The sequence below is a fragment of the Leptopilina boulardi genome, unplaced genomic scaffold, assembly GCF_019393585.1.
Source record: "Leptopilina boulardi isolate dan_hultmark-lab unplaced genomic scaffold, ZJU_Lbou_2.1 LbouV2_302, whole genome shotgun sequence".
NCBI lineage: Eukaryota > Metazoa > Arthropoda > Insecta > Hymenoptera > Figitidae > Leptopilina > Leptopilina boulardi.
Window position 1 is genome coordinate 709,546 of NW_026137866.1, and position 15,942 is coordinate 725,487.

The 15,942-nt window shown below is 26.9% G+C and overlaps 1 protein-coding gene and 1 long non-coding RNA gene across 3 annotated transcripts in view; one reads left to right on the top strand and one right to left on the bottom strand.

The window, feature by feature from the left end:
• Positions 1 to 15,942, top strand: part of LOC127282706 (uncharacterized) — a 162,621-nt gene that overhangs the window by 140,414 nt on the left and 6,265 nt on the right. For both annotated transcript variants that reach the window (XM_051307140.1, XM_051307141.1), the window contains one exon: positions 15,107 to 15,916. In XM_051307140.1, coding sequence (XP_051163097.1) covers positions 15,107 to 15,916 — 810 coding nt within the window. The remainder of the gene's footprint in view (positions 1 to 15,106; positions 15,917 to 15,942) is intronic.
• LOC127282723 (uncharacterized) overlaps positions 1 to 15,942 on the bottom strand; it is a 72,908-nt gene that overhangs the window by 37,681 nt on the left and 19,285 nt on the right. The gene's annotated exons all lie outside the window — the stretch shown is intronic.

Below are 15,942 nucleotides of genomic sequence, written 5' to 3' on the forward strand. Positions count from 1 at the left end.
TCGACTCGATAAGAGATGCATTCGTAGAGTATCGCCTGTGATAGATGACCACGTGCTGTATTTTTTAAAAGGTAGGAGTTCAGGTTTTGAGTTTTTTCATAATAAAAATATGTAATAACAATTATTTATTAATTAAGATAAAATTTCGTATTATGTTTTTATTCACTGCTTCTGAAAAATAATTGTGCCTATTGACCACGTGTTGAATATACTAACAGGCAGTAATTCTGTGTTTTTCGTAAGAGAAGAAGTATTATTGTGCGAAAGGCAATAATTTTTTTTATTTTTAATTATTTAATGAAATGATTCTTCATATTTTCAACAAAGACAATTAAAATGAAAAATTTCTGTTTGTTTTAAAGTAAGATTTTGTTTTTTCAGTATCAAAGAAAAATTTAATTTAATGTTCTATCCCGTTAAAAACACTAAAGAAAAAGAAATGAAAAATTAAATTTTGAATACAGTACATATTACCAATGTAGAAAATTTTTAAAGAAAAATATATAAAAAAAGCAGGTCACAGAAATCAGTCTTTGGTGCTTTTAGGAACAATGAATGATTTTCAATGAATTCACTTTTTTCTAAACATACATATTTTGTATTCAGGAAAATGAAAATTTTTGTTCTACAATGTAGACTAGCACTTCTTTTTTCCAATAGTTTTAATTAAAATTTCTAAGTACGAAAAAAACATGTTTGTTCTTGAATTGAGAAGAAATATATTCAACTTTAGAGGGTCTTGTTTGTTTTCTTGACCTTGTGTCAAGGTGACTCACAGAGAACCCAAGCCTTTTCAATAGTACAATCCGAGTGCAGTAGAATTAACCTTTTTTTTCTAGAAAAACAACATGATTCAAATCAAGATTATTTTTATTTTGAACTATATGATAAAAAACTCTTTTTATTCTGTAAGATTTTTTCGAAATTTATACAATCACAATAACTGATAACGAAGATTTGCGTCTTTAAAATAATAAGATCTTCTGTTTCGAATATCAACAAAAAATTTCGGTTAATGTTCAAGTCTATAAAACTGCTTTAAAGAAATTGAATTGCTTTTAAATTTAAATTTTTATATTAATAACTTCAAATTGGTTAATTTAGAGAATTTTTAAAGCATAATATTAAGAATAACGAGTAACTAAAAGCAGTTATTGGTATGTAAAAAATGATGGGAGACTAATTGTAATTTGTTCAAAACATGAGCAACGACCATCGATGAAAATTTATCTAGACGCTCGATGTAAAATTCAGTTCAGATTTGTTAGTGTGTAATATATATATATATATATATATATATATATATATATAATATATAATATACTATCCGCGTCCTATTTCCAGTTAGCTAATCATATGATTGTTCCTCATACTTTTAGATATTTCGAGTTCTTCTAGTTCTTCCATTTGAGAAAACGCAGAACGAATTTCAATTTTTTAAATTTTATTGTTGAAGAGAAAATACATGACATAAAAACAGAAAATTTTTTCTCAGGAAATATGATTTGCTTTTGGAATAAAAAAAATTTTAACACGATGTTTAAAATTAATTAGCAAAAATTATTTAATTAATTCAGATAATTAATTATTAAATAATTATTATTAATACGAATTAAAAAATTACCATTATAATATTAATAAATATAATAATAATAATAATGTAATAAAAACTTTTTTATTTTCTAAAAATTTCATAAATTTTTCAACCAAAAGATGTGAAGTAAAAATTTGTTTTTTTTTAACAATACGATTGCTTTTTAAATATCAGAGAAACTTTTCGAACCGTATTTAAAACAATAAAATATTTTTAAAAAAGCTATTTTGAAATTAAATTCTGAATAACTTATAAAAATGTAGATTATTAAGTATTGAGTAAGTACTTAATTGTTATTGTAAATAATATAATTGCCATAATTTAAAACTTATTTTTATATTAGTAAATAATATAATGGAAAAGAAATTTTTTTTAATTTTCAAACACAATATTTAAATTCAAAAATTCCTGTTTTTTTTGGAATAATGTTCATTTATCAACTGGGCAAAAAATTTTTTTGCCTAATGTCCATTTTTATAGTATCGCATTATATATTATTTTATGAGAAGATTTAGTTGAGATTTTCAGCTGTACAAAGAAATTAATTAAAATTTAAGAAAAAATCATTTTATTTAGTTATTTATTACAAACGGGCAACTATAACTGCTTAATTTTTATTCCCTATTTTTTGCATTGAATTCAACGAAAATAAAGAACATTGTGCTAAAATCTTTTTTAAATTATTTAATTATTTAATATTATTTCTTATTGAATTCATTATTTGATTATAGGTATATTTTATTTTATTTACTCATTATTCAATTCTTCAAAACCAATTCGTAATTTTATAGAAAATTTGTTTAGTTACTCAAAACTAATTTGCAGCTCAAAATTTTTAATTTCAGTATTTTTGATGCATTGTTTAAAATTAAAAATTAATTTTTTTAAAATTGAAAATAGATAACCTCTAATTTCTGATTTTTTTAAAATATATAAAACATTTTACACAATTATTAATTATTAATTTTTTTTAGAATTTTTAATTATAATATTGTTAAAAATAGCCATTTATAAAAAACATTAATTTTTAAATAAAAAAATGGGAATAAAAAATAAAAAAACTGGTCAATTTGATAAATATTGATGAACTGGATTTAATCAAGCCGTCTTTGCGTAATACGCGCACAAAGTCCGCAGACAGACAGACAGACAGACATGAAGAATTTTTTTTTAATAGTATTTTTGGAATCCTTGCTATTTGAAACGAAAAATAACATAAATTTTTCGATTTGGAGCAATGTACAGACAAAAGTCTAATTTTATTTATATAGATTAATTTCTTTTTAATATGACTTACATGAAATCACATTGACCTTATAAAGGCCTTCAAAGTTTAGTACCAAATTTATTATTTTATTACAGAAAAAATCAGAAATGGAAGAAGGTGAGGCCAACGGTGTCGACAATCAAAATAATCGGCCTGACAATGCTAACATGTTAGTAAATTTTCTTATTAAAAAATAGAAACTTAAAACTACTGTTTATTCTGAAGTAATAAATTTTAATATGAAACTCAATTATATTTCTGTATCATTCATTCGTTCTAATTTTTAGTGAAGCACAATAAATTAATTTTTTACAGGCCGAACGATCGTCAAAATAACAGAGGACCGCTCAGAGAAACGCTAAATTTTGAAGGTCATTTTTACGTTATTAACCACAGGAGAAATGGAGTTTCGTATGTATTTATATTATTTTTTCTTAATACTCAGCGGAGTGTTCGACTAGTTATAATAATATTAATTTTTGCAGATATTTGAAATGTCAGCTCAATCGAAGCACAAGTTGCCCTGGGCGAGGAATTATGGGAATAAATGGTACATTTAATCTTACTGCGAATCACACACATTTACCAAACGGGAGATTAGAAGGGGAACAAAGATTGAGGAGAGAACTGTTTCGAAGCGTCAGGACCCAACCAAACAACTCGCGAGACATTTTCCATGCGGTGGCTAATTTGTGAGTACTAATTTATATTGAAATTGAATTGTATAAAAAAATCTCAATCAAAAAGGTTTAACTGTACTATTTTAGTAACTATATTTATATAGCTATTTCTATTATAGGCATGGAAATGCAGCGATTGGTATACCCTTTCATTCCATCCGAGGCACTATGGCTAATTGGAGGATTTTGAGAAGACCAAGAGAAGTTCCAATAAACATGTTTTTCTTTTGGCACACCATGATTCAAAATGATATGAGTCATTTGCGGACATACGTTGAGGGAAGTCTTAATTACAACCGCGTCGCAGGCCGAGACTACGAAAGCATAGTAATTCTGGACGAGAATTTTGCAAGAACTGTACTGACGGATGTGACAACTTTTTATATTCATATTTCGTACACTGCCGTTCCTTCGACGACATGGTGTAAAGAGTCACTCACTTTTTTGTGCCTAAAAGATGGATTTGTAAGTATTACTCAAAATTTTAAAGATGTTTCAAAAATTTTAAATTAATTTTAATTCGTATTCCAGGCGATTCCTTGGGCATATGCCTTAACGAGGTCATCAGCTGAAAATTACAGTGCCATCATTGGAGAATTGAGGAGAGTTGTGCCGGGTCTCACGATGAACACTGTCATCACCAATTTTGGAGATTTTTTGCGTCGCAGTATCCAACAACATTTTCCCGCGGTTTCTGTGAGCGGAAGCCACTTTCACTATCAAGAGGTACGTGGCTATGATTAATTAATTTCAAATTTTGTTCCTTAGACTAATTATTTCTAATATAAATTAAATAATTTAAAAATTAGTGATTGCTTCAAAAATTGCCATTTTTTATTTCTTATTCGAGAAGTTTCTTACAGTTTAGAAAATGCAAAATTTTAAATTTAGTCTGAACATAATTCGCAAATTATGTTCAGACTAAATTTAAAATTTTGCAAATTAGTCATATTTCATAAAATTTTTATCAAATTATATTTATTAATTGAAAAATTTTGTATATTTCTGAAAACTCGTGAAATTATGTTTAAGCTAAATTAAAATTCTTTTAAATTAGTAAAGTTATTTAGAAAAAATATCATATTTTCCTTATTGTTATATTGACATATGTTTGGAAATTTGTCAATTATGTCCACGATAAATTTAAAACTTAATTAATTAATTTGAAAAGTTTCTGGGTAGGTTTTTGACGTTTTTACCATTTTATTTGCAGCAAGTACAGCGAATGGCGATTCGACACGGAGTTCATACATTTTTAATCGAAGACGAAAATGAAATCAAAACATTTTTACTGTCTGTTTTTTGCTTGCCTCTTCTGCCTGCTGGGATTATTGAACAAACGTTTCGAGAAATGGTTCGCCAATTGAGTGAAAATTCGGCAACTATTTTAAATCAATTCATTGCAGATTTCTCCGCGTCTTGGTTGACGCAAGTTACAGCTGAATTCTTCGCTGTCAACGGAAACCTCGATATGATGACGGACTTGTTTCAAATTTTCAGCAATCAACTTCACGTAAGAGTGGGAACATTTCCCCTAACGTGGAACTTTACAGGTATTTATTTTTTAGGTTAGAATTATTTTATTAAAATTAATTTTAATTAATTAGAGAGACATTGACGAAACCAAAACAAAATGAGAAAATGATGATGTATTAATTACTAATTATATAAACAAATATTTCAGATGGACTACTAGCGCTCCAAAGCCGATCATTTAGAGACAATGTCAGGCTAAATAGCGGACATAGAACGGGCATTAATGCAACCAGAGTGTTAAACAGAAGTACCTCCGCAAGACTGAGAAGGATGTGGAATCTTTTGGAATCGGGTGATCTGACGAAAGAGGAATTTTTGACACAATGCAGTTACGTGGTGGCTGAGCCTAGGACTGAATATTTTTGCGTTTATCTAAGCCCCTACGTAGCCCGACAAACGTTGCGCTTATTTCAAGCTGTTGAAGGTTTGTTTCTTATTTTATAAATAAATCGTTTCTGAATCGAATGTTTAAAAAAAACGGTGAATGTAAAATCTTGAAAATTGGTCGAAATATTCAAAATTGGCATATTTTGTTGGTCATTCAAAAAATAAAAAATAATTTTTCATAATTTTAGTACCTGTTTTCCGTGATTTCCCTGATGTTGCTGAACAAGGTCCAGAGGTCCAACAAGATTTGGCGGACGACCGTGATCTTCCGATTGAACAAGCGCGAGATCCTGCAGAAGGTAATTTGAATTTTACCGAAAAGTGTAATAATAAATTTCAATTTAATATACATTTCACAGGAAAAATTTTTCTAATATATAAACATAATTTTAAATATTAAATAATTTTAGCACCTGCTTTTCGTGATTTTCGAAATGTTGCCATGCAAGGTCCAGTGTTGGAACAAGGTCGGCCAGAAGGAAATGATCTGGCGATCGAACAAGATCAACATGCTGAAGAAACTAACAACAGTGAATGTTGCATTTGTAGAATGCAGCAATCTACCAAATGCTTCTTCCCGTGTGGACATTTCTGTGCTTGTGAAAATTGTTTAGTACTGTACAGAGCAACCAATTCCAGATGTCCCATATGCAGGCACAACTTCGATACCGTAAAAACAATAACGGTTATAGGAAACTGCTCCCTCTGCAATTCGAATGCACCAACACTTTCCTGTGATCCTTGCGGCCACCTTTGCATCTGCGACGCGTGTTCCGTTGAGTACATGGCAAATGCAGAGCAAACCGATTGCCCACACTGTCAACATGCTTTTGTTTCTCTTCATCGCGTGTATCGATAAATAGAGAAACAATGTTTTAAAATTTTTTTAACTTTCTAAAAGTTTGACACTTTTTGTTCGTTCGTTTAATGTTTTATTCTTGCAAAACTGTATTAAAATTTTTTTAAATGTCGACGTTTTTTTAATGTTTTGAAAGTTGAAATGAACAAAATTTTTTTTGGCTTAGATATTTTTCAAAATTTTTTACTCTATAGAGGAATACAAAATAAATTTTATTAACGATAAGCATTTGACTTTCTTAATATAACAAGCAATCATTTGTGATGAAATTTAAATTCAAGTGGAGACCGAGACGACATTTGCATCTCTGTATATAAATGAATTTATTTATTTTTCTGGAAAAACATTTTTAAATAAACTTTTTTTGCGAGAAATTCAATAGTAAAAATTTTTTCCACTAAATTTTTTTACCATTGAATTTCTCGCAAAAAATGGTATAAAAAAGATTTTCTCTAAAATTTTAATAAATTTATTCATATAGTTGCAAATGTTGTCTCGATATCGCCTTAAAAGAATAGCAAAAAAATTTCGTCCATTTCAATATTCAAAACTTAAGCGATTAAATTGAACTAAATTGAATAATTTAGTTTTTCATCGCATTGAATTCACAGACACTTTCGCTGTCATGTCAGCGAGTTTTCGAATCTCGTTATCGCGTTTATCAATCGAAAACAAAAATGTTTTTTTAGCTTTTTATAAGTTTGATACTTTTTCGTCCTTTCCCAGCGGACAAAAGATCATTATTGTTTTTAAAATGTTCTAAACAGTTTTCGGGAGTATTTTAAAAACAAAGACGATTTTTGGACGAAAGGATTAGTTTCTTACATTTTAAATTTTCTTGTAGTAATTAATAAATAAATAACTTGAGTTATTTAAAAGGGACACATTCAGGCAATGTGACTTAATTATGATTATAAATTGTAATTAAAAATAAAACATTTTAGATAGTATTTTTTTATTGTTATTAAATTATTGACACCTTGAAAAGTCAACTATAATTCTATAAAGATTATTGTCAATTACATATTCAATAATTTTAATTTATCGTATTCGTAAAAATATAAAAGAAAACCAAATCAAACGGTGATTTTCTTAATAGTAAATTTTGTTAATAACTCGTTTCAATTATTTTTTAAATGATTTTTCAGTATTTTTCTTTTAAAATATATAAGTGGATACAAAATTACATATTTTCTTGCTTTAGGACAGAGAAAAGGGGAAATCAGGTTTCTGAAAAAATTTGGATTTTTGATAAGAGAAATAAATTTAAATAATAAAAGTAAAAACAAATAATATTCACCGAGCTTTAATAAAACAGGTATTTACAACTAATAGAAATTAGTGAAAACATTGAAAAGATCTAAAGAATCTTTCATTTTTAGAAATAAAAAAACACTTTTTCATTATTTTTTTAAATCTTGCTTAAATTTTGTTCTTTAAAAAATATTTTTAATTATTTTGAAAATATTACTTCATTATTATTTAATAAATAAATAAATAATTATTTTGAACTAAAAAATAGAATAATTATAATTAGAAATCAATTAATGATATAAATTAATTTTAGAAATTTTATTATTAATAAATTCGAGCACTTACCTTGAACTGGAAAAATTCAAATGTTTCCCGCAAATCTCCTGAAGCTAACTTCACCATGGAAATGTGCACTAGCGCCTCTTGTGTTCATTTTTACGATTATCAAAACACATAGGTGGGAAACTGGCATGATAAAATTTTGTATTACAAACGAGATTTTCGCTATATTGAAATTCGTACAAGTGATAATTTGATTGAAAAGAAATTCTGTGTTATTAAAATCATGACGTATAAAAATTATTTCAAATGGAAATCCAGTTAAGTAAAATTTATATAAAATGATAATACAAAAAAATAAAAATCCTGCCACAATATATTTTTAATACATGTACATTTTGATAAATAAAATATCGTCTAAAAAAAATTATGAAATTTAAAAATCCATCTATATAAAAATTATGTTCAACAGAAAATTGATTTAACAGCAGTTGAGATTAATACAAGTTTTAATGGATAAAAATTTTGATTAATGGAAATTTGTATAAATATAAATTGTGGGACATAAAAAACTGGATAATTAAAAAAATTTCACTATAAAAATTCTGTCATAAAAAATTTTGAAAAATTAAAAATTTGGTTACGTGTTTTTGAGCCTATTAATGGAATTGACTAAATAGAAAATATATAACATTTAAAATCGACTAAGAAAATATCTGATTATAGAAATTTTGTTTGATAAAAATTCTATGCTACAAATATTTGCATAACTTTCAACTATACCATATTTAAATTTGACAAAATAATAATTTGTAGAAATTAACGTTTAGTTAAATATAAATTACTTCATACAAGAGTTAGTTGAAGTGAAAATTATGGGTTAAAACGATTCGATTAAATGAAAAATTTTACCTATAAAATGTCTATTGCATAAAATTTCGGTTAAACTGTAATTCAGTTGAACAAAATTTTACCCAAACACAATTTCTCTTTAAAAGAATTTCAGTCACATAAAAGTAACTGTTATATTAAATTCTCATCAATCAAAACTTCTTTCATTTAAAAATTAATTTACATTATTATTCGTTTTGTCATAATTCGTTTAGACAACATTTTGTTCATGTACCATTACTGATAAAAACTAATACAAAAAAACAAATAATCTGTTAAAAAGCAGTTCTACTATATAAAATTCTGTATTCTAAACTTTACATGCAATGATTTCTATGGGATCGTCATGCGCGCCTCAATGGTACCAAAGATCAATAGTCCCATGTAGCGATGGTACCAAAGATCAATGGTACAAAGGATTAATAATATCAAAGATCAAAGGTACCAAAGATCAATGGTACCAAGGATCATTGGAAAAAAAATAGTAAAAATATATTTTGTTGGAAAAATTATTTTCTTTTGCAAATTTAGTCGCAAATTTTTCAACTATTGAAAAAAGTCCATTATTTGGTAATGGGAGTGCGCCAAGTTGAACCGGTAAAAACTTTTTTTGGTAGGGGGAAAAAAGAGGGGTAGAGAAAAGTTTCTTGGAAAAGCGATTAGTAATATAGTTTCCCCCTCGTTGGACTTTAGTGCGACGGATTTTCCAGCATCTCAGAATGGCAATTTGTTTGCAAATTTTTGTGGGCAACGCTTTTCAAACCAAGTGTACGGTTCATCGCCCACAGGAAAAAAAATTTTTTTTTTTTTTTTTCCCTTCTAGGGACGCGTGAAAAATCTCATGAAGGGGATTTTCCTCTCTTCTCATCCCTCGGCTTCGATATCGATATATATATATAGAAAGAGAGAGGTAACACCAATTTGATTATGAACGATAGCGAAAAATAGATTGAAGCCGTCTCCATCGAACCAATGTGAAAATATGACCAGAAAAGAAGTTTTCCTTTTTTTATTTTTGTTCCGAGAAAAGTTATTTATTGAAATATAGACTTCTGAAGTAAAAAAATATTAATAAATATCAATTTTTTTTTCTCTTTTTTTTCTATAAATTGAAATTGTTACAAGAAATTACAATATTTTTCTTCTCAAAACCTTTATGTGGAAATAGTTATAGCCGAGTGGTTTCTATGCTTGACTGTAATAAAAAAAAAGTCCGGGGTTCGATTCTTCGTGAGTGTGACACAAAATTTTCATTAATTTCAGATTTCGAAAAAAATAATTCTAAACTTGAAAAAAAAAATGGTCAAGAGGTCAACGTGCTTTCAAATAGGGAGATAAAAAAGAGAAAAAGAGAGACATTTGGATGAAAGGATAGAAGATCGAAAGTAGTTTGCTGATGTCACCAGCAATTCCAACATCGTTCGGCACATCTTGCAGTTTCGTTTTTTGCTTGGGTTTTCCACTTCTTTTCGCTCACGTTGCACTCAGAATTATACACAATCTCACGTGGATTTCTGCATTACATATATCGACACACACAAGCAAAAAAAAAAAAAAAAAAACAGAGACTGATAGAGAGATGAGATAGGGACATTGCAGCATCCTCATTCAGTTTCTTTTTTTTTCGTTTTTTTTTTTAACAGTCTGCACCCTTATAACTTCTTCCCCAATTCTCAGTTCCTCTCTTTTTTTCTCGTTTTCTTTTTTTTTCTCTTTTTCCCTTCAACCCTCTCTATGCCCTTCTCACCCTTGTATATTGATTACATAAGCGACGACTATACTAACTGTACTAAAAACATCTCTTTTTACTTTAAATATAAACAACTTGTACCTAGTCACGAGACAAATATTAACACGATAGAGATCTTGGCAAAAAAAAGATGTTCTTTTATTATTATTTTTTTTATCTGATGAAACTCTTTTATTTTCATTGCAGGCCCAAAGCACTTTTTTTAAAACTCAATTAATTACATCTGGAAATTTGTATAAAATTATTTTTTTTTATTAAATATTAAAATAAAATTAAAATTGTTTGTAATTACAATTTAAAATTGGGGAATTCAATATAAAAAAGATAAAAAAAAAATATGAGTAATAGGGAAATTTTTGCATTGAAAAAATATGACTGTATTAAGGAAATTTGGATCTTAAAATGATTGCAAAAGAATGTGAGATAAATATTTAAAAATAATAATATTATTTTTATATTAAATTATTATTTTGTGGAATTTTTAATTTCTTTTTTGCAAAAAAAAATTGTTATTTTAATATTTAACACCAGATAATAAAAAAAAAATATTTATGAAAGTTTTATCATTGGAAAAAAAATTTATTTGATTCAAATAATCTTGTACTTAACTATTATCAAATAAATATTTATTTGTATCAAATAAATATTTAGCTGCATCAATTAAATATTTATTTGTATTAAATAATAATAATTTGAGATGGTATTTGTTTTAAATACAGAAATTATTGGTTCAAATACAGTTTATTTGATTCAAATAATCTTGTACTTGGCTATTATCAAGAAAAAATGTATTTGTATCATATAAATATTTAGTTGTATCAAATAAATATTTGGTTATATCAAATAAATATTATTTGAGATGGCATTTGTTTTAAATACAAAAATTATTGGTTCAAATACAGTTTATTTAATTCAAATAATTATTATTCAAATAATTATTTGGCACAACTATAAATATTTATTCGAGTCAAGTAACCGATTATTTGAATCAAATAAATTTTTTTTTCACAGTAGTAAAAAATATTTTGATTATTTTTTTTTTCTATTTAAAAGAACGAAACATAACTTTTGTCTTGACTGTCCAAATCTTTTCCCCACAATGACATGGCTAAAATGATAAATTAACATAAATTAAGAAAAAGTGAAATTTGTATAAGTTTAGTCGAAGGGTACATTTCGCTAGGATATATATTGTAAACCCTGTCAAATATTTTCTCTTGCTTTTCATCATTGAGTGACGTATATAACCGGGAGGCGAAAACTCGTAACTTTCCCTTTGGCTGTCCGTCAATCAGTTCCTCTTGTAACAGGGGATAGAGATCTACCCTCGTTACCTTGAACCCCAGTCAAAATCCTCACTGGGATATTTTTCGTTCTTTTCCGGTGGGGGGGGGGGGTAAGAAAAAGTAAAAAATCATTAAAACTAATAATACAGTTTTTTTTTTTTAACTTTTTCTAAAATTAATATTTTTTTCTTAATCGTAAATTTAATGTTTTCAAAATTTATATTTTAGTCAGTGGTTTTAAATAAAAGAAATTACTTTTTTTTTTGTCAAGAGAGCTGGCAATAATGGAAGAGAATTTTTTTTTTTGAAAAATTGATACTTGTGCTAGTTTTTCAAGCATTTTATTACAAAGATTGAATGTATTGAAACACTTGAAATTCAATTGTTTTAATTTTAACGTTTTTTTTTTTTTTTTTTTTTTGAGATTGAAAATTTGAACAACCTTTCTCTTTACGTTTATGAAATCAATACTGGCCATATAAATTGTTCTAACTTTTCAAGTTTCATTATATATACATTCGAACTCTAATGCTTTTAACTTTTAATTGAAAAGTTTCGAATTTGGATATATATATATAATGAAACTCAATAATATATCTAAAGCAAAGATCTTTTTAAAAGTATCCTATTTGCTTGAAAAATCAAATTTCAAAGTTTTTATTATACAAATTCTCTATATTCATTTTTTTTAAAAAACTAAATATTAAATTGTAAAAGTTTTTAATTAAACATATTATTAAAAAAAAAAATTTTTTTTTCTATAATTAAAATTTAATTTAAAAAGTCTGATATTATAATTAAGAACTTTTTTTTATAATTTAAATTTTTTAAATTAATTTTTAAACAATTTTTTTTTATTCTTTCTAATTAGAAACACTTTTATTATATTTGGTTATATAGAAGGCAAAGAACTCTTTTTTTGTGCAAATTCCATGTCAATAAAGATCGTTATAATAAAGTGAAATAAGAAGAAGGGAAAAGAGAGAGAGAGAGAGAGAGAGAGAGAGAGAGAGAGAGAGAGCATCTTTGAACTTACGGGTCACCTGACTCACAAAACTTTAAATTCGTAACTTCTTGTATCTTCCTTGTCAGTTTTTCTTTGTAATTTAATTTTCCTTTATAACTTCGAGATATTTTGTAATTAAGTGAAATCACCTCAAATTAGACATTAAGACTTTAATAAGATAAAAAAAATAGTTCCCGAAGAAATTTACCAAATTTTCAGAAATTTATTTAGAAAATTAAAAAAAAAATCAAATTCTTTTTCAAAATAGATGTAATTAATATTTAAAAGAATTTAAAATAAATATTAATTTATTTGTATAATTAATTGAAAATTAAGACAATTCTTAAAATAAAATTTTGTCTTCGAGAATTATTTCACTAAAAAATGAGCGTCAAATTTATATTTATTTGATATAGTGAAACTCTTGCATCGAGTATAAAGTCTCGAGTACAGTTTCGCAGACAACACAAGAGTCACACAATATACAAACGAAAATATCCGAAAGTTCAAGAAGTAAACTTCTCTAGGGTTTTTCAGATTTACCAACTTCAATTTTATCTTTTCTCACTCTCTTCAGATTTTTGTCGATAAATTTCATCTCTTTTGCTACTGTGACATTTCCGTCTTTAAATAATAATAATATAATTATTATTACATTGAAAAAAAAAAAATTTATTTGATTCAATAAATCGATTAGTTGACAATTATCAAGTAAATAATTGAACCAAATATAATTAAATTAAATAAATTGTATTAATCATTTCTGTGTTTGAAATGAATAATAATTATTTGATACAAATAAATATTTATTCAATAATAGTCGATTATTTGACTCAAATAAATTTTTTCAATGTATTATTATTATTATTATTGTAAAAATTATATATAATAATTTTGAAAATCAAATTTTTTTTGATTCCAACTTTTGATTTCCAATTTTAATGTTCTATTTCCTCTCTCTCTCTGTGTTTGGATGTACCATTTGCATCTGAATATTGATTATCCCTTTTTTTTGTAATTTGTAGAGGGGAGGTGATTGTTCCTATTTATTACCATTTTTCGTGTGTACTATATGTTGTCACTTGATTTGCTTGTTTGCCGTTAATGTTTTCGACATACGAACACAAGTCCATTGCTCCCGGACACATTTGTTTCGAATTTCGGTAAATTAAACTCGCTTTAAAATTGCTTCAAGTAATAACATTTTCAAATTGCCAACTAAAAAAAGAGGGATCAAAAATTTCAAATTTTCTCTCACTCTGTAAAATCAAATAAATAATAATTCCAAAAGCTATTTTAAATATTAATTTATTTTTTTTTTATTTATTATTTTTATCAATTTATTTATTATTTACATTGTTTTATTTATTTATTTATTATTCAATTTAAATAATCTGAAAATTATTATTATTTACCAAATTGTTTCAATTTTTGGTAATCTATTTAAAAATACAAATTTTGAAAAATTGATTTATAAAGAAAAAAGAGAAACAAAGTTATGGCTAGATTGAGAAAAAAAAAGTGGAGTCAATAATGAGAGCGAAAATCGGCCCTAAGGACACAATGCAAACTCTAACGAGACAAGCGCCCTGAGGCCGAGTTCTCTTTTTTCTCCTCTTTTCTTACTTCCCCTTGTTCCCAGGAAACGAGCTTTCAAAGTTCCGAACGAATGTTGAGCTGCTTTCATCCCACTGCTATCAATCCCCCTCCCCCCTGTACCTTTTTCGATCTTATTGATGCCGTCGCGTCTCAGTTCGAGACCGCAAAAATCTCGTTATTTTTATGGTTAATTAGGTGTCCATTGCGAACCGTCAAAGGCACCCCCTTACAAGGGGAGACTTGATTTTTCCAACTCATTAACTCAAGGTCCAACTTTCACGAAACCGTGTCTCTCTTCTGACCCTTTATATAGGAGGAAAAACGCAATCGTTAATCACCCAATGAAACAAGACACGCCACGTGCCTTGCAATCCAAAGAAACGATTAAGAAAATAGGGTAGACTGTTCCACTTTTTTTTTTTTTCGAAAAAGATAGAAAATCTCTTACGAAACGATTTTTAAATTATCGTCATTTTTTCCAATTTTTGTTTCATCAGAAATAATTTTTTTTAAATTTTATTTTGTTTATTATTTATTAATTTATTATTAATTTATTATTAATTTATTATTTATTTATTATTAATTTATTATTTATTTATTATTAATTTTTATTTATTTATTATTAATTTATTATTTATTTATTATTAATTATTATTTATTTATTATTTATTTAGTATTTATTTATTATTATTAATTTATTTCCTCTTGTTTGTTTCAGCGAGTTCACCAGAGCCACGACAATGTCCATATTTGGGAAAATTCACTGTAACCGGTTTAAATCGTAATCAAAGAAACGCCAGGGATGGTGCACGTAGAAGTCATGAGATACTTGGCACTTTAGCACAAGAGAAGGTCAGACACGCTCAAGAAAAATCTGACGATCGTCGTTCTCGTAAACTAGATTTTGAAATTCAAAAAAAACGTCTCAATAATGAATATTTTTCCCGTGAACAACAACAACAACAACAGCAACAACATCTTGGTAGAAGAGTAAGATCAAGTCGAATTCATTCAGAAACAAATTTCCCACCATCATTGAAAATACCTTTTTCAATTAAAAATGAAAAATTCAAATCACTTGAATCAGAAAAAATTGAAAAAATGAAAAATATTGCTGATAATAATATTCTTTCAAGACATCGTAAAATTGAAGATTTTAATGTTGATATGGAAAATTTTGCGCAAGCACGTCACAATTGGGCAACGAAATTTGACGAGACGGGAATTCCAAGTATCCTGCAGGTTCAGGATGATTATTTTGGTGACTATCTTGACGATGTGGATAGTATTCCCAAGAGGAGTTTCTCATCGCGCGACGATAAATTGTTTACCTACGCTGATCTTTTGCGAATGAAGAGAGATTCAGATGATGACGATGATGATGAAGAAGAAAATTTTGAAAGACGTGAGAAAAGAGAGAATGAAAATCCAAGATGCAATTCGGACGTGACAACATTAACTGTCGGATGTTCGACTGCAGACAGAATGGAATTTCAAAATGATTGCATTGATGATGACGTTGTCACAGGTAAATTTTTTTTTCTTATTTTTTCA